General features: G+C 42.5%; 1 protein-coding gene across 1 annotated transcript in view; it reads right to left on the bottom strand.

Moving 5' to 3' along the window:
- ANTXR1 (ANTXR cell adhesion molecule 1) overlaps positions 1 to 2,074 on the bottom strand; it is a 258,211-nt gene extending 256,137 nt beyond the window's left edge. The window contains exon 1 of the mRNA NM_001206228.1: positions 1,589 to 2,074. Within this exon, the coding sequence (NP_001193157.1) occupies positions 1,589 to 1,740 (152 nt within the window). The 5' untranslated portion in view covers positions 1,741 to 2,074. The remainder of the gene's footprint in view (positions 1 to 1,588) is intronic.
- Between the last annotated feature and the right edge of the window lie 22,484 nt (positions 2,075 to 24,558).

Raw genomic sequence — 24,558 nt, 5'->3', positions numbered from 1 at the left:
TCATTTTGCTAAATTCCTCTCACCAACAAAATTCTTTCAGAACTCTGATTTTAAAGTTTAATTCAATCTATAAGGTAATTTGGAAAGAGTTTGATAAATCTGCAATGTGGAGTTGTTCCATTCCAGGACATGGTGATTCTGTCCATTTTCAAGCTTCCTGTATGTTCTTCTGAACTGGCTTTAAAAAAAAAAAAAAGGCAAAATGATGGGCATCTGTGTTTTCAGATGGTCTGAATCTGTGAGCTGGTGATCCCAGCCGCTAGAAGTAACAAAAGAAATTCCATTTCTTAGCACTGGAGTATATTTTCAGTATCCACCTTCTCATAAATCTGCAGGAAAGAGATCTCCCTTTTCATCCAAAGAATCTGGAGTTCAAAACAGCCTTTACGGAAAAAAACCAAACTCCAGGGGCAACTGCAAAGCACATTTGGTGTCTAGCTGGCCAGCTTGCTTTGCAGGACTCTTTTTCCAACTCGCAAATACTTTCCAGTCTGTGAAACTCATGTCCCCTCCACTGTACCAGCAAGCGTCCCGTCCTGGCAGCGGGGCGCTCACACGACGCTAGTGAGCACTGATCTTCGCTGAGGGGCTTTTTATTGTTAAAGCTGCTTTTTAGTTGATAGCAGGCAACTTCCTTGAATGACTGTGGCTTGGCAAGTCTACGGGAGATTGGGCAGAGTTCAGTTCTCCCTTGAACAGTCCTGAAGCCTCATCCATTTTTGCAAGAAAACCAGGGCTCCTGCACTTCCCTGGTAGCCCACCAGTCAAATCGCCAAGAACTTGACTTCGCCTGCATCGGGGTTTCTCAAGCCCAGAGGGAGGAGAAATATACCCGCAGGGGACTTTTGGCAATGTCTGGAGACATTATTGTCTGTCACCACGGAGAGACTAGTGGGGGTTGGGGAGTGGGGTGGGGGACTTTATGGAGCGGGTAGTACCAGCATCTACAGGGTAGCGGCCAGGGATGCTCAACATTCTACAACTCACAAAACATCCTACAACTCACAAGACGTCCCCACAACAAAGAACTCCCTAGCCTCAAACTTAGTGAAGTGGAGAAATTCGCCTTATATTTCCACGAAGTGCCCAGTCTGCCTACATTCTATGATGAGGAACCAGGGAAAAGGAATATGTAGGGCAGCGTTTTTAAACAAGAGACGATTGGCTTTTAAAAGCCCACGCCGCTTACTTTAGACGTGCCTGAACGTTGTTCTACCTCTCCTAAGTCAGCTTTTCTCACCAAGGATTCTAAAGCAAATGGAAAAGGTTCACAGAGAGGTAGTAGGTCAACAGCATCTTTACACTCCCATCCTCAAACTCAGGCGCCTCGGTCGCCGGAAAGCAAGGCAGAGAAGAAGCTGTCTGGAGAACAAGCAGCGACGCCTGCCCGTCCTGCTCCTGCAGCCGGGAAGGATGGGGACGCGCGCTCGGTCCACAAAGGCGCAGAGCTGGGGCCAGCGCCACCTCCCGCGGCCCCTCTGGGTCCCTGGAGATGCGCGCCTGTCCCAAAGCCACCCTGCCAAGGAGCCCAGCCCGGGTAGAAAGCATCATCAGCTTAGCCTAGGGTGGAACAACTCACGGCACTTACTTGTCCAGAATGAAGTACAGGTCAAATCCCCCGTAGCAGGCTGGACCCCCTTCCTCCCTGCGTCCCCCTTGCCCGGCGCAGATGAGCACAAAAGTGGCCAAAGAGAGACACTTGAAGCCAATGCCCAGGGCTTTCTGCTCCACGGTGGCCATGACCTGCAGCCCAAGGGAGAGGGTATGGTCCTCTCCTCCCCACGCTCCTCGAACTCGCCAGGACCCTCAGGGGCGCGCCATCCGAGGGGCCCTCCTCTCGGGCCCTTTATTCCCCCTCGCTCTCCCGAAAAACTCCCCGGAAGCAATTGTCTGGAGGAGTTCAAGGTTTTCCTTCTGGTTTCCGCTACGATTCTGTTTCTAGGTTTCGGGTTTCAAGAATCCCAATACTGTAGTCCGCTTTTTTTTAAAGGGGCTGCTCCTGACTCGGGCCGGCGGGCCGCTCGGGAGGCAGCGCTGAGGTTTTGCAATTGAAGCAGTTCCGTCCTGACGGTTCTTTGTCCCAGATTTTAAATATTTTGGGGTGGGTTTTCAAATTGTTCTTGGTTGGGGGAGTGCTTACTCTTTTCTCCCTCCTTTCAACCCCCCCGCCCCTTTCATATTTTGATGAGGAAAGAAAGTTCAAAGGGTGCCACCTTGTGGCCAAGGACGGCGAAAGCACTCTTGCGCGTTCTAGGGAGCCTGGCTGTGCACGTTTCTTATTCCTTCTTTTTTCTCACGCATCTTTTCTTTCATTCTCCATTTTTAGTTCTTCCTCACTCGCTAGCCTTTTTATCCTTGTTCTTTCTTTTCCTGTTCTACGTCCGCTGGTAAGGTCCATGTAAGCAATTGGTGAGAACTTACTCCAAGCACCACGGCTCTGACCCCAGGCTAGGACCTTTGCAAACAAGATGCTGGACAAACGAGCAGAGAAGAACGGGCCTTTGTTATCTGAATTACCCAAGTGACCTTACTGTACACTTACCGCAGATCATAAAAGAGACTGTTAGGATGCGGTCATGTGACTGTAAACAGCAAAAACAGTACCACACAGAAAGCTGTTCCTGGCATGAAACAGCGGAGCATTCTAGACGGTCTCCAACTCCGATTTTGGAGATTCTGTGGTAAGTTCTTTTCAGCCTGTGAACTTTGACTTTTTTCACCCAATCTTTGATTTAAGACAGAGGAAACAAACAGCTTACAAGAATGTGAACCTTCCAAACAGTTTGGGACTGCCAGAGAAGCTCGGTTTTATACAGGGAGAGATCCTCTTTAGAGTGGGCTCTGGACCCCCGTTCCCAGCGGGAACTCAAGTTTTATCTTCCTATGTCTTCCACTCTGGGAATCCTCAATACACACTCGTGCTCTGTATTTCAGGATTATTGCTCCAGACACTCATCTTCCCCTCTGCTTGAGAGCCTCTAAATTTTGGAGATTCCTAATTGCACTGCTGCTGCTGCTGCTAAGTCGCTTCAGTCGTGTCCGACTCTGTGCGACCCCGTAGACCGCAGCCCACTAGGCTGCCTCCAAAATGTTCCTTTATGGTCTTCATCTCCTGATATTCACACCTCCTCTCCCACACTGAATGAGACTGAACTGTGTGTAATAAATAAGGTACAGCAGAATGATGGTTTGTGACTTCTGAGAATATAAAAGATATTGTACATTTATCTTTTTAAATTAGAATTTTCTCCAGATGTATGTGTAGGAGTGAGATTGCTGGATTATATAATAACTCTATTCTTAGTTTTTAAAGGAACCTCTATCCTGTTCTTCACACTGGTTGTACCAATTTACATGCTCACCAACAGTGTGGGAGGGTTCCATTTGCTTCACACTCTCTCCAGACTTCATTATTTGTGGACTCTTTGATGATGGCCATTCTGACTGGTGTGAAGTGATACCTCATTATAGTTTTGATGTGCATTTCTTTAATAATTAGCGACTGAGCATCTTTTCATGTTCCTGTGGACCAGCTGCATTTCTTCTTCAGAGAAATGTCTGTTCAGGTCTTCTGCCTGTTTTCTGATGGGGTTGTTTGGTTTTTTTATATCAAACTGTTTGACACCAATGTTCATAGCAGAACTAATTACAGTAGCCAAGACATGGAAGCCACCTAAGTGGCCATCCACAGATGAAAGGATAAAGAAGATATGGTATATATGGACAATGGAATATCACTAAGCCATAAAAAGGAATGAAATAATGCCATTTGCAACAACATGGATGGACTTAGAGATTATCACACTAAGTGAAGGAAGTCAGAGGAAAAAAATAGCATTTGGTGGTATTTAAAATGTATACTTTCCCAGGTGGTGCTGGTGTTAAAGAACCCACCTGCCTATGCAGCAGACCCAAGAGGCTTGGGTTCGATCCCTGGGTCAGGAAGATCCCCTGGAGAAGGACATGGCAACCCACTCCAGGATTCATGCCCCAAGAATCCCATGGACAGGGAGCCTGGTGAGCTCATGGGATCGCAAAGAGTCGGATACAACTGAGTGACTAACACATACTCCAGAATATATATGTGGAGTCTAAAAATATACAAGTGGACTTATTTACAAATCGGAAATGGACTCACATACCTAGAAAACAAACTTACGGTTACCAAAGAGGAAAGTGCAGGGGGAGGGGTAAATTAGGAGTTTGGGATGAACTCCTATATAGAGAATAGGTAAACAACAAGGTCCTACTGGGTAGCACGGGGAACTCCATTCAAAACCCCTTGTAATAAACTGTAATGGAAAAGAATCTTAAAAAAGAATAGATATGTATATGAATCACTTTGCTGTAAACCTGAAACAATTACAGCATTGTAAATCAACTATATTTTAATAATAATGATAATAAAAGATATTGCGGTTTCCTCCTTGTTCTCCTGTACTGCTTTCTCTGGGGAACCCAGTGCCGTGTCATGAGATTGCTCAAGCAGCCCTGTGGAAGAGTCCATGTAGTAAGAAGCTTACTGCACCTGCTGACAGCCAGCATCGATCAGCCAGCCACGTGAATAACCCATCTTGGAGGTGGATCCTCCAGCCCCAGTGAAGCCTTCAGATGACTACAGTCCTGACTGACTTCTTGACTGTAACCTCATGAGAACCTCAAAGCCAGAACCACTCAACCAAGCCAATTTCAGATTCTTGACCCACAAAAATTATGAGAGAATGAAAGTGTATGTATGTTTCAAGCATCAAATTTTGAGGGCAATTTGTTATGCAATAATAGACAACTAAGAAATGCCTATTATCATGTTAAAAATTTTCGGCTATCTTTAGGGGGAAAAAAATGTCTAACTGTATTTTCCAAGCTTAGTTGACCAAGAAACTGTTCTTTTTTTTTTGAAAAGTACTGTACCTATTAATACTTATACTTTAGGAATAACTACTCTCAGGAAAAAAATAATTGCAGGGAGATTAAAATACTCTAACTTATCCAAGTTTTTTTTTTTTTTCATATATTCTCCCTCTCTCCAAAACTGAAAACCTCTCCTGGTCCCATTGCAGCTCTATGATGAGAAAGAAGGTGAGGAACATCTACCAAAATTAAGTGGGTAGATGAATGCAGAAAAACCAGAGGAAACTGATTAGAGAAGGAACATGAGATAGAAAAACATACTGAAGAGAACATTTGTGGGTAACAGGATTGGCAAAGAAAAAGCAAGGGCTTGAACCTGAAAGGGATTTGGGGGATGGGGGGGTCAGGGAAGCTTAGGAGTATCTTCTCTCATCCTCATGCTCTAGGGACTCTCTTTAAAGTTTGGGTGACAGAAGCATGTTTTGAAGGGTTTATAGATTAGGAAGCTAGTCTGGCAGGGGATCAGAAGAGTCTTAACAGAACTCTTCAAAGTTAGAGACACGATTGTTAAAGATAAGTGAGGGAATTCCCGCAGTAGGAAGCCGTGGGGAGGGAAATTCAGTACGAAACAAAGTTATGGGAAACGGGAAAGAGTGGAGCAGTCTCCCCTGGGACAAAGAGGGTTCTTTCGAGGACAGAGAGTTAGATGGATTCAGATACTTGAAAGCCCAAGTTGCCTGTTTTTCTTTCACTATCCTAGATAAAGTGAAAGTCACTCAGTCATGTCCGACTCTTTGTGACCTCATGGACTATACAGTCCACGGAATTTTCCAGGCCAGAATACTGGAGTGGGTAGCCTTTCTCTTCTCCAGTGGATCTTCCCAACCCAGGAATGGAACCCAGGTATTCCCCGCATTGCAGGTGGATTCTTTACCAACTGAGCTATCAGTTCAGTTCAGTTCAATCGCTCAGTTGTGTCCGACTCCTTGCGACCCCTTGAATTGCAGCACGCCAGGCCTCCCTGTCCATCACCAACTCCCGGAGTTCACTCAGACTCACGTCCATCGAGTTAGTGATGCCATCCAGCCATCTCTTCCTCTGTCGTCCCCTTCTCCTCCTGCCCCCAATGCCTCCCAGCATCAGAGTCTTTTCCAATGAGTCAACTCTTCGCATGAGGTGGCCAAAGTACTGGAGTTTCAGCTTTAGCATCATTCCTTCCAAAGAAATCCCAGGGCTGATCTCCTTCAGAATGGACTGGTTGGATCTCCTTGCAGTCCAAGGGACTCTCAAGAGTCTTCTCCAACACCGCAGTTCAAAAGCATCAGTTCTTCGGCGTTTAGCCTTCTTCACAGTCCAACTCTCACATCCATATATGACCACTGGAAAAACCATAGCCTTGACTAGACAGACCTTTGTTGGCAAAGTAATGTCTCTGCTTTTGAATATGCTATCTAGGTTGGTCATAACTTTCCTTCCAAGGAGTAAGCGTCTTTTAATTTCATGGCTGCAGTCACCATCTGCAGTGATTTTGGAGCCCAGAAAAATAAAGTCTGACACTGTTTACACTGTTTTCCCATCGATTTCCCATGAAGTTGTGGGACCAGATGCCATGATCTTCGTTTTCTGAATGTTGAGCTTTAACCCAACTTTTTCACTCTCCACTTTCACTTTCATCAAGAGGCTTTTTAGTTCCTTTTCACTTTCTGCCATAAGGGTGGTGTCATCTGCATGTCTGAAGTTATTGATATTTCTCCCAGCAATCTTGACTCCAGCTTGTGTTTCTTCCAGTCCAGCATTTCTCATGATGTACTCTGCGTATAAGTTAAATAAGCAGGGTGACAATATACAGCCTTGACATACTCCTTTTTCTATTTGGAACCAGTCGTTGTTCCATGTCCACTTCTATCTGTTGCTTCCTGACCTGCATACAAATTTCTCAAGAGGCAGATCAGGTGGTCTGGTATTCCCATCTCTTTCAGAATTTTCCACAGTTTATTGTGTTCCACACAGTCAAAGGCTTTGGCATAGTCAATAAAGCAGAAATAGGTGTTTTTCTGGAACTCTCTTGCTTTTTCCGTGATCCAGCGGATGTTGGCAATTTGATCTCTGGTTCCTCTGCCTTTTCTAAAACCAGCTTGAACATCAGGAAGTTCACGGTTCACGTATTGCTGAAGCCTGGCTTGGAGAATTTTGAGCATTACTTTACTAGCATGTGAGATGAGTGCAATTGTGCGGTAGTTTGAGCATTCTTTGGCATTGCCTTTCTTTGGGATTGGAATGAAAACTGACCTTTTCCAGTCTTGTGTCCACTGCTGAGTTTTCCAAATTTGCTGGCATATTGAGTGCAGCACTTTCACAGCATCATCTTTCAGGATTTGAAATAGCTCAACTGGAGTTCCATCACCTCCACTAGCTTTGTTCATAGTGATGCTTTCTAAGGCCCACTTGACTTCACATTCCAGGATGTCTGGCTCTAGCTCAGTGATCACAGCATCGTGATTATCTGGGTCGTGAAGATCTTTTTTGTACAGTTCTTCCGTGTATTTTTGCCATCTCTTCTTAATATCTTCTGCTTCTGTTAGATCCATACCATTTCTGTCCTTTATTGAGCCCATCTTTGCATGAAATGTTCCCTTGGTATCTCTAATTTTCTTGAAGAGATCTCTAGTCTTTCCCATTCTGTTGTTTTCCTCTATTTCTTTGCGTTGATCGCTGAAGAAGGCTTTCTTATCTCTTCTTGCTATTCTTTGGAACTCTGCATTCAGATGCTTATATCTTTCCTTTTCTCCTTTGCTTTTTGCTTTTCTTCTTTTCACAGCTATTTAAGGCCTCCCCAGACAGCCATTTTGCTTTTTTGCATTTCTTTTCCATGGGGATGGTCTTGATCCCTGTCTCCTGTACAATGTCAGGGAATCATTAATACATCTTGACCATTTCTAGATTTTAAAGTCACTCTACCTTTTCCTCTCTCTCACTAGTCCAGAGAAATCCATTTCATGTGCATCTTCCAGTTAGAGAGTTTTTGCCAGCTTCACTCACTATGGAGAGGTATCCTCCAAATATGCCCATGAAGTGAACTTGATATTGAGCCATGGAGATATGGTTAATCTCATGGAATGCTGAGTAGAACAAAGGTGTCCAGAGTCTATAACAAGACAAATGAAGTCCCTGGTATGATATCAAAATGGTGGTTCAGCAGGTCCTCAAGAGGAGACATTTTCAGGTTCTTCAAATTGGCAATATTTTCTTTTGGAAGTGAAAATGTAACAGACTTATAATTAGTGCACATAGGGAAATGAAAGGGGTGGATCAGTTCCTTGAGGTTGGAGAAGAAGTTTGGAAGAGTTTTCAATGGGTTTCTGCTAGCATTTCTCAGATTGATTTCACAGCTCAGAGATATTCTAGTATCAAGATACCTTTCCACAGATGTTATCATCTTCTCAAGGAAATGCTAAATATTCTACCTGGACTAAGGGTATCCAGGGTTCTAATCTCTTTATAGAACATTGGCTGGCCTTCCCAGGTTTCACAGAGAAAGCCATATGGAGTTTGGAAGGAACTCCCCTGCTTCTCAAAGTCAAGTCAGTGGAAGAATGATATAAATGATGATGCTGGGGCTATGGAAAGATATTTCTGGGGTTGAAGAAGCACAAGGGCAAATTAACCATGCACGTGAAAGTGTTTGAGTGATAACTGGAAGTCAAGGCAGGGAAGAGCTTCTTGGAGGAAGAAACAGTCAACAGTGCCACATCGTGTGGAAGTCAAGAGCATAAGCAGTGAGAAAACACTACTGGTCTGACATGTGTGTTATCGTGTCACCAAGGAGCATGCCAGTGGAGTAGTGCAGGGAGATGTTGGACTGCAATGAGTGGCCAGGAAGGGGAAACTTCTGTGTCAAGAAGAAAGAGGGACAGGTGGTAACTTGTGAATGTTTGCACATTTTATGACACAGAGAAGGATCCCAGGATACCTAAGAATGCCAAGAATTTCAAGTTCCCTGGCTTCCAAAAGATGGGGACTTTGTAATACTAGACTGACCATCTTAAGGCTTTATCTTGCACTCTAATCACTATTTCACATGAATTTTCCAGGCTTCTTTCTTTGAGACAGAAATTGTTAAATATGACCTACCTGTCTACCAGCCCCTAGTGACTCACTCTCCGTCATTTGTCTTCTACTCTTCAACACATACGATTGAGCCCTTTTGTCAAGCTCTCAAAAACAAAGTTTGCTCTCCTGATAACATTGCCATCTAATCTTCTAAGAATCCAATTGAGTACCAAAGGACCATTGGTCTAGGTTTTTAGCAAAGGTTTTGGAAGCTCCAGATAACAGAGTCTACTGAAGAAAACTTGGATAATTATTTCTTTAGGAATACTTGCTCACAGTATGGACAGATCTGGCATCCTCTGCCAAAATTTGTGTCAGTCAAATATGTTCAATGTTTGCTAAGGTCTTGGAGGTCTCACAGGTCCTCGGGCTTTGGTGAGACTCCATAGCCTTTTAAGGCAAAACAGCTTTTAGCTAAAAAAAAAAAAAAAAAAATCTCTTTTCATTGTTATGAGATTTCCTTCATGCTTATCTTCCATTAGGACCACCACTTGCAAAAATTCAAGAGAGCATTCCTAGGAGCAATTTATGGTCCATAACAATATTTCTAAAGAATCTGAATTATTTGAATGTTGGTTTTTGGTCATAGGAAAAGAAAAGCCACCAGTAATAGCTTTAAGTCCAGCGGCAGAATCATGATTTATAGCTAAATAACTTGATGCATTCCATAAGACAGGTTATCCACAACCTCAGCTCTGAAACAGGCAAAACCTTGCTAAATCCAGCATGCTAAAGCCCAGCACTGCTGCTGCTACTGCTAAGTTGCTTCAGTTGTGTCCAACTCTGTGCAACTCCATAGATGGCAACCCACCAGGTTCCCCCGTCCCTGGGATTCTCCAGGCAAGAACACTGGAGTGGGTTGCCATTTCCTTCTCCAATGCATAAAAGTGAAAAGTGAAAAGTGAAAGTGAAGTTACTCAGTCGTGTCCGACTCTTAGCAACCCCATGGACTGCGGCCCACCAGGGTCCTCCATCCATGGGATTTTCCAGGCAAGAGTACTGGAGTGGGGTGCTATTGCCTTCTCTGAACACGGGCTAACTTAAAAATCAGTTAACTTCACTATATCCCTTGATTCAATTTAGGGCAATCCCAAAACCCTGTTTACAGCCATCCAAGTGAAGAGAAAGAACTTATTCAACACAGTCCCAACCCAACTCTAATAAATTCAGAGCCATGAAAAAAATGAGCCAATTTCATATATCTGTCAGCATCATCCCAGAGACAGGCCATGCATAATATGGTTCACAGCTGAGTTCAGCTAAGCCTACAGACCATCCCAGTAGATCCTAAACCACATCCAAGCCCAGCCTGAAGTTGAACTGCTTACCTCCTTTAGCCTAATCCAACCAGAGTTTAGCCAAAGCTCAAAGTCAAACACAGCAAGCCTTATTCACATCCCTACAAGGACTAGCAATAGCACCCCACTCCAGTACTCTTGCCTGGAGAATCCCATGGATGGAGGAGCCTGGTGGCCTACAGTCTGTGGGGTCGCTGAGAGTTGGACACGACTTCACGACTTCACTTACACGTTTCACTTTCATGCATTGGAGAAGGAAATGGCAACCCACTCCAGTGTTCTTGCCTGGAGAATCCCAGGGATGGGGGAGCCTGGTGGGCTGCCGTCTATGGGGTCGCACAGAGTCAGACACGACTGAAGTGACTTAGCAGCAGCAGCAACAAGGACTCAGCCAAGAGAATAATCCATGATTCATACCAACATATTGAAAAAAGAAATCCATTCCAGAGCCTCACAAGACCCAAAGCCTTGCAAACAAAACATTTACTTCATCTAGAGTAGAGACCAGGCCCGTCAAATACAGAACCCAGAAGAGGGATGAACTGGACCAGTACAGATAATCCAAGGTACTGACAGGTCCAGAATTTACAAATGCCTAATGGAAGCTTTATCAGATGACTCGAGGCCAGCACAAAGGTACATACAAGACCAGTTCAGCCCTTTTCTACCCAGTTCTGCTCAGTCTTGGCATATTTCAGGGTATTAAAAACCAAGGTCTTACTCAGAGACCCTGGACCAGTTTATAATTGAAGACGACACAAAAAACCTACCTAGGCCTGTCAAGCCCATAACTCCTTCAACACTTTTGGTAGTGGCCACTGTCCAAGTTCTAAGCCAAAAAGAACAGTTGTTCTCAAAGTGTGTGAATACATGTGTGTGTGGGTGGGGAAGTGTGAAAGGTGGGGGCAAAGATATTAATCACCCTGGAATAACCAATGGAGTTTTTTCAAGATATATATCTCTGTAAAATATCAGAAATGGATGTGGAGATTCCAGGGACACATATAGTTTAATACAGCCTTACAGTGAGCAATTTCTTTTTCATCTATACCTTTTTCTTCTCTGATGAGATCTGTTGAAATAGGTAGAATTAATGGTAATTCCCATAAACTATTTGAGCACTAGGCAGGACACACACTAATAAATAGTGTAATTGCACAACAGGCTATTTGAGACAAAGCACAGCTCTGCCATTATTAATGGGTGACCGAGCAAGTCAAGTGACCTATCTGTAGTACAATTTCCCATCTGTGAAATTGGGTTAATATTACTTACCTCATTGGATTGTTGTATAGTTTCAATGGGATAATATATTACATGTGGCCTTCAGGAAGCACACAGTAGATTTTGGCTTTTAGGGTTATTGAGAAATTCTGGGAAATTGCATGTGAATTTGTTCTAGGGATGAAAAGAGTAAGTTTAGAAGAACCACTTTCAGAGTGTTTGATTTTCTACCACCAATGAAACAAAGCTGTTTCTGTACCATGGGCATTCACATTATCAATTTTGAAAAATGCAAAGATAAAGATTTTAGCTCATCCAGGATCTAATGGGAGTCGATGGTTTCCTAGGGTGTGTACAGAAAACAAATGGAAAACATGCTTTGGGGCTATTAATAATCTATTGGCACCAATTCTGTTTCTGCTAGCCAAGAATGCTAGAGAGCTAAACTCTAAAGAAATGTCTGAGGAAATGGTTATAATCAGTGATGCTTCTTTCTGGTACTGTATTTCTTTTTTTTTTTTAAGATCTAACAATTTATAGAAAACAACCATTATTATTTCTTCTTCCTAACTCATTCATTCATTCATAAATAGTTTTTGGATATCTGCTATAAGGCAGGCCCTGTGCTTACACTGGTGATAGAAGGATGAATGCAACGTGGACCTTGTCGAGTTTAGCTGGGAGGCACAAATATATAAACAGGTCCAACAGTGTGGTTAATTTACCTTCTAGAGAAAACTCAACTTATCTCCTTGTCTCCTCTAGACCCCCCAGGACAATTCCAAGGAGAAGGAGATCTGACACAGTGGAATCCTCAGTGATACACTATTGGAAAATATATAAACAGTCCAACAGTGTGGTTAATTTACCTTCTAGAGAAAACTCAACTTATCTCCTCGTCTCCTCTAGACCTCACCAGGACAATTCCAAGGAGAAGGAGATCTGACACAGTGGAATCCTCAGTGATACACTATTGGAAAATATATAAACAGTCCAACAGTGTGGTTAATTTACCTTCTAGAGAAAACTCAACTTATCTCCTCGTCTCCTCTAGACCTCACCAGGACAATTCCAAGGAGAAGGAGATCTGACACAGTGGAATCCTCAGTGATACACTATATTGGACCACAGTCTTTGGGATGACCTGTTCCAACACCTGGAACACTGTCCTCTAGAAATCAGATTTGCTCAGAGGTAGAGGGAAAACTTCAGGTGATAGCTTTCTAAAGAAAGCTTTAGAATTTGGTGTCTAAAAACAGAAACTGTGAAGTGTGGAGGGAATTCATCACAAGCTTAGTAATGGAATCAGCTTAAAATATAGTTCTTAATCTTGCAGTCAATTCAGGGACCGTGGGAAAGAGATAAAAGGGAAAGAAAAACATTCAATTCAGAAAACTCTATGGATATAGTAGGATTTTCAGAATACTTTTTCCACAAATGGATAGTTCTTCATTAAGCACGTTCTCCTAACATAAAATTAAAACAGCAAGTCTTTATTGATGCTGTAGTTCAGATCTACATGGGTGGTCCCATGGTTATGTGTTTTTAGTTGGATTACTTTCTTCCTCTCTAAGATGTCTATTTATACTTTATCTTTAAATTTCCAACATACGCTTCTTTATTCTTAATTGATACTGCCGCTTCATATTTTTGGAAAGTTAGAATGCAGAAGGCATTCATCTGTGTGAATCTTACACTCAGGAATGGTGACTGGATGAAGAGCATTGTAAGTCACGAGTGTAGAAGTTGACAGTAAGAGTACACTTACATATTATTTTAGGCCAAGTGAAGAGAGCCACATAATGAGGTCAAGAATGGAGCCTGGGGATCTTGAACATTTTTACAGAGCTTGTCAGAGAATGAGGAACCAGAGGGAAAATAAGACACTTTTAGGAAGGAGTAATCATGAGCATCAATCACGATAGAGAGGGTGAGAAAACAAGAACTAAATACCCTTCATTACATTTAGTAATTAGTTCTTTGCTGATCTTTATGAAAGGAGATTAATAGAAATGGTGCTAGAAAAAAGGAACATTCAGAGAGGGGGAAAAAAGAACTCTTAGAAATTAAAACACAAAAATAAAAATAAAAAAAACTCAGAATAAATGGAAAATAAGCTTGAAGACTTTTTTTTTAAGGAAGTGGAGTTAAAAGACCACAAGAAGAAAAAGATGGGTAGAAAACGTATGGGAAACAATGGACCAGTGCAGGAGGTCCACTATCTGAATAACAGAAGTATAGAAAGTGAGAACAGAGAAAATAAAGGGGAAAAATCATCAAAACTTCTTAGAATTAAGGACAGAAGTTTCTAGCTTGAAAAGACCCTTTGAGTCTCCAAAACAAGGGCTAGAAATAGACCTACCCCAAATTCATTACTAAATATCAGTATATTTGGAATCCCTTTCATGGATCACTGCCTTGACGTGGCAAAGGGACTTGCGTAACTCAACGAAGTTATGAACCATGCCATGCAAGCAAACAAAACCATCCCAAAGAAAAAGAAAAGCAAGAGGGCAAAGTGGTTATCTGAGGAGGCTTTATGACTAGCAGAAGAACAAAGAGAAGCGAAAAGCAAGGGAGAGAGGGAAAGGTACATCCAGTTAAATGCAGAGTTTCAAAGAATAGCTGGAAGAGACAAGAAGTCCTTTTTCAATGAACAGTGTTTAATAACAGGAAAAAAACCAACAAAAGGGGAAAGACTAGAGATCTCTTCAGGAAAATTGGCAACATCAAGGGAGCATTCTGCCCAAAGATGGGCACAATAGTGGATAAAAATGGTAAGAGACCTAGTAGACGCAGAAAAGATCAAGAAGAGATGGAAAGAATACATGGAAGAACTGTACAAAAAAGATCTCAACGAACCAGATTACTACAATGGTGTGGTTAGTCACCCAGAGCCAGACATTCTGGAATGCAAAGTTCAGTGGGCCTAAAGAAGCACTGCTGTTAATAAAGCTAGTGGATGCAATGAAATTCCAGCAGAACTATTTAAATCCTTAAAGGAGGATGCCATCAAAGTTTTGCATTCATTATGTCAGCAAATCAGGAAGACCCAGCAGTGGCCACAGGACTGGAAAAGGTCAATCCTCATCCCAATTCCCAAGAAGGGTAGTACCAAAGAATGTTCTAATCATTGGACAATCACAATGATCTCTCATGGTAGTAACCTCATGCTTAAAATCTTGCATGCTAGACTTCAATAGTATGTGAACCAAGAGCTTCCAGATGTCCAAGCTAGGTTTAGAAAGGGAAGAGAACCTAGAGATCAAATGGCCAATATTCGCTGGATTATAGAAAAAGGAAAGGAATTTCAGAAAAACATCTATCTGTTTCATCCACTACGCAAAAGCCTTTGACTGTGTAGATCATGACAAACTGTGGAAAGCTCTTAGAGAGATGGGAATACCAGACCATCTTACCAGTCTCCCGAGAAACCTGTATGCAGGTCAAGAAGCAATAGTTAGAACCCTGTATGGAAAAACTGATTGGTTCAAGATTGAGAAAGGAATATGACAGGGCTGTCACCCTGTTTGTTTAACACTGAGCACATCATTAGAAATGCCGGTCTGGATGAGTTACAAGCTGGAATCAATATAGGCAGGAGAAGCATCAACAACCTCAGATATGTGGATGATATCACTCTAATGGCAGAAAGCAAAGAGGAACTAAAGAGCCTCTTAATGAGGATGAAGGAGGAGAGTAAAGAGTCAGCTTAAGACTACATATTAAAAAACTAAGATCATGGCATCTGGCCCCATTACTTCATGGCAAATAGAAGGGGAAAAGGTGAAAGTAGTGACAGATTTCCTCTTCTTGGGCTCCAAAGTCACTACAGATGGTGGACTGCAGCCATGAAATCAGAAGATGATTGCTTCGTGGCAGGAAAGCCACAACAAACTTAGGCAGTGTGTTGAAAAGCAGAGACGTTCTGCTTCTGCTGACAAAGGTCCCTATAGTCAAGGCTATGGTCTTCCCTGTGGTCACATATGGTTGTGCGAGCTGGACCATAAAGAAGGCAGAGCACCAAAGAATTGATGCCTTTGAACTGTGGTGCTGGAGAAGACTCCTGAAAGTCCCTTGGAGAGCAAGGAGATCAAACCAGTCATTCTTAAGGGAGATCAACCTTGAATATTCACTGGAAGGACTGATGCTGAAGCTGAAGCTCCAGTATTTTGGTCATCTGATGTGAACAGATGACTCATTGGAAAAGTCCCTGATGCTGGGAAAGATCAAGGGCAGAAGGAGAAGAGGGCATCAGAGGATGAGATGGCTTGATTGCATCACTGATGCAATGGACATGAACTTGGGCAAACTCTGAGAGATGGTGAGGGACAGGGAGGCCTGGAGTTCTGCAGTCCATGGCGTCACAAAGAGTCAGACACAACTGGGCGACTTAACAACAACAACAGTATTTGGAACAGAGAGGAATTTTCATAGGACTCTAAAAAGAAAAACCAGGTCACATATAGATAAATAGTTATCAGAATGGCCTTGAACTTCTCAACAGCAAAATTTGAATCCAGTAGATAATGAAGCCTCTGAACTTCTGAAGGAAAATCCAGAATTCTGTATACAACCTAACTGTCAATGAAATATCAGGATAGAATAAGACATGTTCAAACATTCATGATCTTTTACTTGCCACACATATTTCTCAAGATGGTGCTGGAGGAATTCCACCAAAATGAGGGAGTAAACCAAAAAAGAAAGACAAAATGCCAAAGCAAAAGGGAACCCTTGTGAAGGTAATTTTATGTGTCAACTTGGCTAGGCTGTGGTGGTTAGTTTTTCGGTCGAACACCAGTACAGATGTTGCTGTGAAGGTATTTTTTTAGATAAGATTAACATTTAGATCAGTAGACTTTGAGTAAGGTGGACTATCATAATGTTGAAATGTAAGCTTCATTCAAGCAGTTGAAAGTGTTAACAGAAAAGATAAAGGTCCTCAGAAGAAGGAATTCATCCTCCAGAATACCTTGGGACTCAATACTACAACATCATTTCTTTTCTGGATCTCCAGTCTGCTGGCCTGCTCTACAGATTTCAGACTTGTCAAGCACCGCTGTTGCACAAGCCAATTCCCTAAGATAAATCTCTCACTCTTGGCCTCTCTTTCTGTACACTGTATTAGTTTGATTTCTCTGGAGAACTTTAACTAGTACACCAGCTCAGCATGAAGGTAAAGACAATTCTTAGGATGACAGCAAAGGGATGTCCCTGAGATGTAGCCCAGTGGGACCTTAAAGGCCTTCCTGGGACAGATGCTGCCACCACCCACCCATCATGTCCTCTGCCTGCCTCTTGTTTGTAGGAGACCTTTAGCTTCCTAGGCCTTCCCTGACATCAAAAGACTAAATGTAATCAGAGGAGTGAGAAAATGCAGAAACAAAAGAAAACAGTCAAGCAATATAAAATAATAATGTTAGCCGTTAAGCAAAGCCAAGAACTTTTAGTTCCTCCTCTAGGGCTAGAGATAATAATATTCTGAGCCATATCCTTTGCACTGTTTTGCAGATACTGAAACCCCCACCAGGTGGTAGAAGTTCAGTGCATGCTGACCACAAGCACATAGAGCCCAGACTGGTTGGAACTAGAAGGTTGAGGCTGACTCCCCATTACCTTACCACCAACCAATCAGAAGAATGTCCATGAGCTGATCATGTAAGCTGAAACACTTTCCCTCATCTCCCATCCTTTAAATACCTTGCCCTGAAAGTCATAGAGGAGCTTGGGCTTCTTGAGCATTAGCTGTGCATTCTCCTTGCTTGATGCCTTGTAATAAACACTGCATTTTTCCTTCACCACAACCGAGTGTCAGTAGATTGGATTTACAGCACACGGGTGAGTGGACCTGAGTTTAGTTTGGTAACAATGACACATACACAGATGGCCTAGAGGGCAGCCAGTCCAGACAGGAGAATGAGTTCTCCTAAAAGGACACTGCCAATAAGCAAGAAAGAAATTGATAGCTCATATGATGTGATTGACACAGGAGAGCTAAATCTCACCTCTAAAATAGAAAGTCAGTGGATAATATCTGAGGCCAATGAATTAAAATATATCGGTGTGTATGCATCATTTAGAGATATGGCCATGTGTAAATGCCAGAAAAAATGACCTAAAATAGTTAAAAGGGAAAGGAGACTGAGAACTGGGGAGTATGGTGGGACAGGAAACAGAAACATTTTACTATAAGACTTTCAGAAATTTGACTTTTAAACTATGTGACTTTAATATTTTGAATAAAAATTTTGAGTCTTCAGATTTTGCCAAAGTTCTTGCTAAGGAATTCTGCTAAGTTTGTTTCATTCTATTGGGTTATTAATACAATGGAATGCCATGTTGTCTTTAAAAGTGACAATCACGTGGGCTAGATATAAAAATAGGGAGATACTTATAAAATAAAGGGGCTTCCCTGATAGCTCAGTTGGTAAAGAATCTGCCTGCAATACAGGAGACTCTAGTAAAAATGAAAAAAAAAAGAGAAAAAGTTGAAAAATAGTCAGAGCACAGAGTAATTTATAAACTTTGAAGGCAATACCAAAAATCATATACAAATATACACACACATATCATATGTATAGACAATATATAATGATATATATATATTTGGTTTGGGGTCATTAATAAAATGGTGCATTATATGCCATTAAAAATAAAACACAGGAAGGTTAAGTCTGTTTTGACTTTCATGGTGATCACTTCCTAGGCTTCTTTATGACCTTACCATTGATTGGGAGCAAGGTAATGCCCTCCACCACTCACCTCACTTCCCAGTTTGGATGTCCATGTCCTAAACTCCAGAACCTGTGAACTAGTTACCTTATAAGGTAAAAGGATTTTGCAGATGTGATTAAGGTAAGGATCTTGAGATGAGGAGATTATCCTTGATTATCTGGATGGGTCCACATACACACAAGGGTCCTTATCAGTGAAAGAGGGAGGCACAAGGGTCAGGGAATGAGAGATGATGACAGAAGCAGAGGTTGGAGTGATTTGATGGCTGGAAGGGGCCCTGCAATGAAAGGAGTGTAGGGCGGCCTCTAAAAGCTGGGAAAAGCAAAGAATAGATTCTCCCCTTGAGTCTCCAGAAGAAACACAGCTCTGCTGACATCTTAACTTTAACCCCTAAAGATCAGTTTCGCACTTCTGACCTCCAGAACTATAAGATAATAAACTCATGTTGTTTAAAAAAAAAATAAAAATAAGACACAGGAAGACTATAAAACATGAGAAACTGTTCATGGTGCATTGTGATATGAAAAATTTAGAATCTATGTAGGTTATGATGGCAACTATGAAATATATTAATCTGGATAAGGACTCAGAAGTCATTTTTACAAATCAAATCATTTAGAAACAAAAAGAACACACTGAAGAATAGTGGATGCAATTCATATAAAACACGAGTTTTGGAGCTGTAAAGAAGGGAATATCTGAGATGAGGGAATTGGAGGCAGGACAAGGCTACAAGAGGTCTACTTATTTGCCTGATTTCTTTTTTTAAGCTGGGAGATGTTTTAGTTGATATCCATGATGGGGAAGGGACAAAGCAACTGTAGAGACCAACAATGTGAAAGGTCAAAGATGGGAGAGGGGAGGAGGAGAGGAGAGGAGAGAGGAGGTGGTGCCTGTGTGAGGAGATAGGAAGGGGGGACTTAGAACACAGAGAGACAGGTCAGCACTGGCCAAGGAAATGAACATATCACAAGGCAGTAAAGATGCTAGAGGACCATGGATGCTGCCTTTCTCTAACGACAATAGCGTGATTTCCATATTACAATCCTTATTTCATGAATGAAAACCTGAGACTCAAAGAGGTCAAATAACTTTGATTAATCATCTCTGTACCTGTTTGTGGGCCTGGGATGCCGGCCTGTACCTGTTTGCCTTGGCTCTTCCCACTGTGTGATCCTTGGAGACAGTGGAAAGGATGTTGACAAGTTGACAAGTGTGTAAGTGGAAAGATGAGGAGTTGAAGTTTTGAATGATGAAGTATAAACATAATAGTCCTTTCTGAGCAACCATCTTCTACTTCTAGAGTTCCTGGAACTATATTTTCTGGATTCTATTCATAACATAGCGTTTGGCATAATAAACTTTGACTATGTCAAAGTACTTTGACATTTCTTTATTCTACTGTCAAGACACTGGTTTTTATAGCATTAATTTATGTTCTATCTAAATGTTTTAAGTCATATAAATGACTGTATCATGTGTTGGTTAGTGGATAATGAGAGTCCTGCCTCTGAATTATGCAAGGGCCAAGGATGCTTGAATTCAAACACAGGGTTGCTACTTCTTTTACTGTAAACTTAATTCTGCAAACCAGATGTGCAAAACAAACAGGGAAGGGATCACTTAAACCATAGTGTTGTGATTGCATTTTGTTTCCCAAAATGTTGATGGGTGCCTGTGGATACCTGCCATGCTCTGAAGGGTGATGCTTTGGGGTGGGGTGGGATTCTGTCAGACCCACCAGGGTCTTGGCAATGCCATCAGACACTAACCAGCTACACATGCCTGCCTATGGGTCTGTGTTCTTTGGAGTTTATGAAACAGGGGAGGTCAATGCAGGATTCTAGGGAATCAGATTCTAAGAGTGCTTCTCGAAAATGTCATTAAGTATGTTTGGAGTCAAAGGCAAAGATTGTCTACAGCGGAAAGTCTAAGGGTCATTTCAGTTCCATCTGAGCTGGACTCTTCCTGGAGGAGGGGACATGGGGACATGTATGTGCCTTCAGAACTCAGACAGCATACCCTCTCACTGTGGACTCCCTCCCCATTTGTGAAGTAAAACAGGCTGGAGAGGGAGCTGAGAAGGTGCTAAAACCTTTGTCAAAGGGGAAGCAGGACCAACCCTAGGAGTGTGATGAATCTGATGGTGAGCAGGGAGTTTTTAAGTGGCAGATTCTCTGTTCAGCAGGGTCCTTCATGGTTTCAGTGGCTGCCTCATCTACCAGGTATCCAGAATGAGACACATGGAACAGATCAGAGCCAGCTGGATTCACAGTGATGTTCAGCCAAGCCTTGCCTAGGACACCCTACCTAGCTGACCACTGATGGGTGAAAAGAAATGCTTATTATTGAACATAACTGAGAGTCTGTGGTTGTTCATAATAGTTGACTAATACAGCAGGCATTATTAATCCTATATTTTTTGCCCTGGGTCCCTGAGAAGTTAATTAATTTACCTAAAAGGATTAGCTGTTCTCAGTCCAGCTCCCCACACCATTCACTGGTACTCCAAGAGATGGGTTAAGACAAGTGTGACCAAGCTCCTACACTGCCTGATGGGCATGGGTTAGAGAATTGGAGGAGGCTAGTTTCTAAGGATCTAAGTGGGAAGGCTCCTCTCTATATTTATTCCTCAGGAAGTTCTTAGAGATTGCCGAGAATTTTGATCTTGCGGTGCGTGTGGGTTGGGAGTGGGGGTTGCTGTGCCTAGTTTTACTGTTTACCGAGTAATTTCCACGGCAGAGATGAACAACTAAGTAGGGAAGTCCCATCTACAGAGCTCAAGCATGAAAGAAAGCATTGTGGATTTGGCTGCCTTAATGTGGTTAGCTAAAGGGCTCAAAAGACCCTGGAAAGATGCTGGTCTCACAGAGATGAACTCTGCCTGTGTATGTGTGTGAGAGGATGGGGATTGGGATTCTGTACCCTAAAGGTCTACCATTTGATACTCTTCACAATGAGAACAAACGGAAGACTTGACATTCATCTAAAACTTAGTTTTTGGTATTTACCCATGTTAAAACTCTCTCTTCTATATCCTGTGCTTGTGTTTTCAACAAATCAGATAATGTGAATAAATGTGCTAGAGAAAAAACTGGACTCAGATCCAAATCAGAGACCCAGTCCTGGTCCTCCAGCATTTGCTAGCTACCTGATTCTGATTGAAAGCTTTACCTTGCTAAGGCTCAGTTTCCACATGAACTGCTGCCCTAACTGCTGCTGCTGCTGCTAAGTTGCTTCAGTCGTGTCCGACTCTGTGCGACCCCATAGACAGCAGCCCGCCAGGCTCAGCCATTCCTGGGATTCTCCAGGCAAGAACACTGGAGTGGGTTGCCATTTCCTTCTCCAATGCATGAAAGTGAAAGGTGAAAGTGAAGTCGCTCAGTCGTGTCTGACTCTTAGCAACCCCATGGACTGCAGCCTACCAGGCTCCTCTGTCCATGGGATTTTCCAAGCAAGAGTACTGGAGTGGGGTGCCATTGCCTTCTCCAGCCTGCCCTAACTACCTCACTCCAAAGAGCCAAATGAGACCATCGAGGGAGAAACATACACTTTCATCAAACAGATGATAAAAGAACAAATCCACATAGTTCTGGAATAGAGGTTATCCATGCATATCAATAACCTGGAAATATGATTTTCAATTTTCTTACTTTTGCATTTGTGGAAAAAAAAAAAAAAAGGCATGTGAACCTTGTTTGTCATGATCTGGCTGCTGTCTGTCTAAGTCAATACCAGTATGGTCACTGTCCCCTGAAACCAGGCAAGACCTGTAGAGAGAGACATCAGCAGTTCAATTGCCCCTCTCATTTTTTGAATAAAATCATAAATTGGTTTTGAATTTGTCAAATGATTTTTCTGAACCTATTGACTGTTTTTTTTTCTCATTTAATTTCTTGATGTAATTTGTTGTTGTTCAGTCGCTCAGTCATGTCGACTCTTTGCAGCTCCACGGACTGCAGCATACCAGGCTCCCCTGTCCTTCATTATCTCCTGGACTTTGTTCAAATTCATGTCCATTGGGTTGGTGATGCTCTCTAACCATCTCATCCTCTGCCTCCCACATCTCCTTTTGCTTTCAGTCTTTACCAGCATCAGAGTCTTTTCCAATGTGCAGGCCCTTCACATCAGGTGGCCAAAGTATTGGAGCTTTAGTTTCAGCATCAGTCCTTCCAATGAATATTCTGGGTTGATTTCCTTTAGGATAGACTGGTTTGATCTCCTTGCTGTCCAAGGAGCTCTCAAGAGTATTCTTCAGCACCACAATTAGATAGTATCAATTCGTTGGAACTCAGCCTTCTTTATGGTTCAGCTCTCACATCCATACATGACCACCCTCAGTCATGTCTGACACTTTGTGACCCCTTGGTCTGTAGCCTGCCAGGCTCCTCTGTCCACAGGATTTCCCAGACAAGAATACTTGAGTAGGTTGCCATTGCCTTCTCCAAGGGATCTTTCCAATCCAGGGACTGAACCTGGGTCTCCTGCATTGCAGGCAGATTCTTTACCAACTGAGCCATCAAGGGAAGCCAGAAAAATCATACCTTTGACTCTGTGGGCATTTGTTGGCAAAGTGACATCTCTGCTTTTTGACACGTGGTTTAGTTTTGTCATAGTTTTCCTTCCAAGAAGCGAGCGTCTTTTAACTCCATGGCTGCAGTCACTGTCCATAGTGATTTTGGAGCCCAAGAAAATAAAATCTGTCACTGCTTCCACTTCTTCCCCTTCTACTTGCCGTGAAGTGATGGAACCAGATGTCATGATCTTAGTTTTTGTAATCTTGAGTTTCAGGGCTCGAGAGGCTCTCCTCTTTCACCCTCAAGAGGCTTTTTAGTTCCTTTCCACTTTCTGCCATTAAAATGGTATTATCTGCATGAGATGAATGATATCTATAAATATTTGAATGTTAAATCACACTTGAATCCCTAAGATAAACCCAATTTAATCATGATATATTGTATTTCTTATACATTGCTAAAATTTGATTTGTCAATATTTAGTCTAGAATTTTTGAACATTCAGGAATGAGATTGATCTGTAATTTTTCCTTTCTATACTATCCTTGCCAAATTTGGGTTTTTAAGTTTATACCAAGTTCTCAGAATAAGTGAAGAAGTATTGCCTCCTTCTCTATATTCTGGAAACATTAGTATAAAATTGAAACAATTTGTTCATTAAAGCTTCATAAAAAAAAATAATAATTCTCCTTCCCGTCCCTCAGCACCAGAGACACCACAGCCCCATCAAAATTGCTGCTTTCAACAGTCATTTGCCAGACCTTCAAAGCCCCATGACAAGGTCCTGTTGGGGTCTGACATTAACTCAGCTTCCTCTCCAGCCTCTGGTTGAAGGTGGCATTTAAAGTCCATATAGGACTTCCCTGGTAGTCTGGTGGTTAAGAATCCACCTGCCAAGAGACACAGGTTTGATCCCTGGTCTGGGAAGATTCCACATGCAACTAAATTCATGAGGCACAAATACTGAAGCCCACATGCCCTAGAGCCTGTGCTCTGTAACAAAAGAAGCCACCGCAATGAGAAGCCCGTGTACCGCCACTAGAGGGTGGCCCTCATGACTGCAAAAGCCTGCGTGAAGCAACGAGGACCCAACACAGCAATCCCCCCAAATTGTATATTAACTACCCTCTCATCCATATTCTTTTAGAACTTAATAACACAAAGAGTCGGACACGAATGAGCGACTGAACTGAACTGAACTGAACACAAAAATAGAGTAAAATTTTGTTTTAGCACTAGGAAAGATGGACGGTTGCCATTGAAAGGCCAGAAGCTGACAAGTTTTGCTACCTACACCAAGGCAAAGGACCAGTATGACGGAAGTGACAAGCAACCCATGATTCAAGCAAGGGAAATAAAATGTTCTGGGAGAGCACATTAATGGGACAAAGGGCAAAGGCCCCTAAGGCTGGGAGTGAAGGGTGGTGATGACACTTCAGTCAGTTCAGTTCAGTCGCTCAGTAGTGTCCGACTCTTTGTGACCCCATGAATCACAGCAGGCCAGGCCTCCCTGTCCATGACCAACTCCCAGAGTTCACCCAAACTCATGTCCATCGAGTCGGTGATGCCATCCAGGTATCTCATCCTCTGTCATCCCCTTCTCCTCCTGCCCCCAATCCCTCCCAGCATCAGAGTCTTTTCCAATGAGTCAACTCTTTGCATGAGGTGACCAAAGTACTGGAGTTTCAGCTTTAGCATCATTCCTTCCAAAGAAATCCCAGGGCTGATCTCCTTCAGAATGGACTTGGTTGGATCTCCTTGCAGTCCAAGGGACTCTCAAGAGTCTTCTCCAACACCACAGTTCAAAAGCATCAATTCTT

The sequence above is a fragment of the Bos taurus genome, chromosome 11 (assembly GCF_002263795.3).
Source record: "Bos taurus isolate L1 Dominette 01449 registration number 42190680 breed Hereford chromosome 11, ARS-UCD2.0, whole genome shotgun sequence".
NCBI lineage: Eukaryota > Metazoa > Chordata > Mammalia > Artiodactyla > Bovidae > Bos > Bos taurus.
Note: the sequence above shows the minus strand (reverse complement) of the source record. Positions and strands in the feature narration are given on the sequence as shown.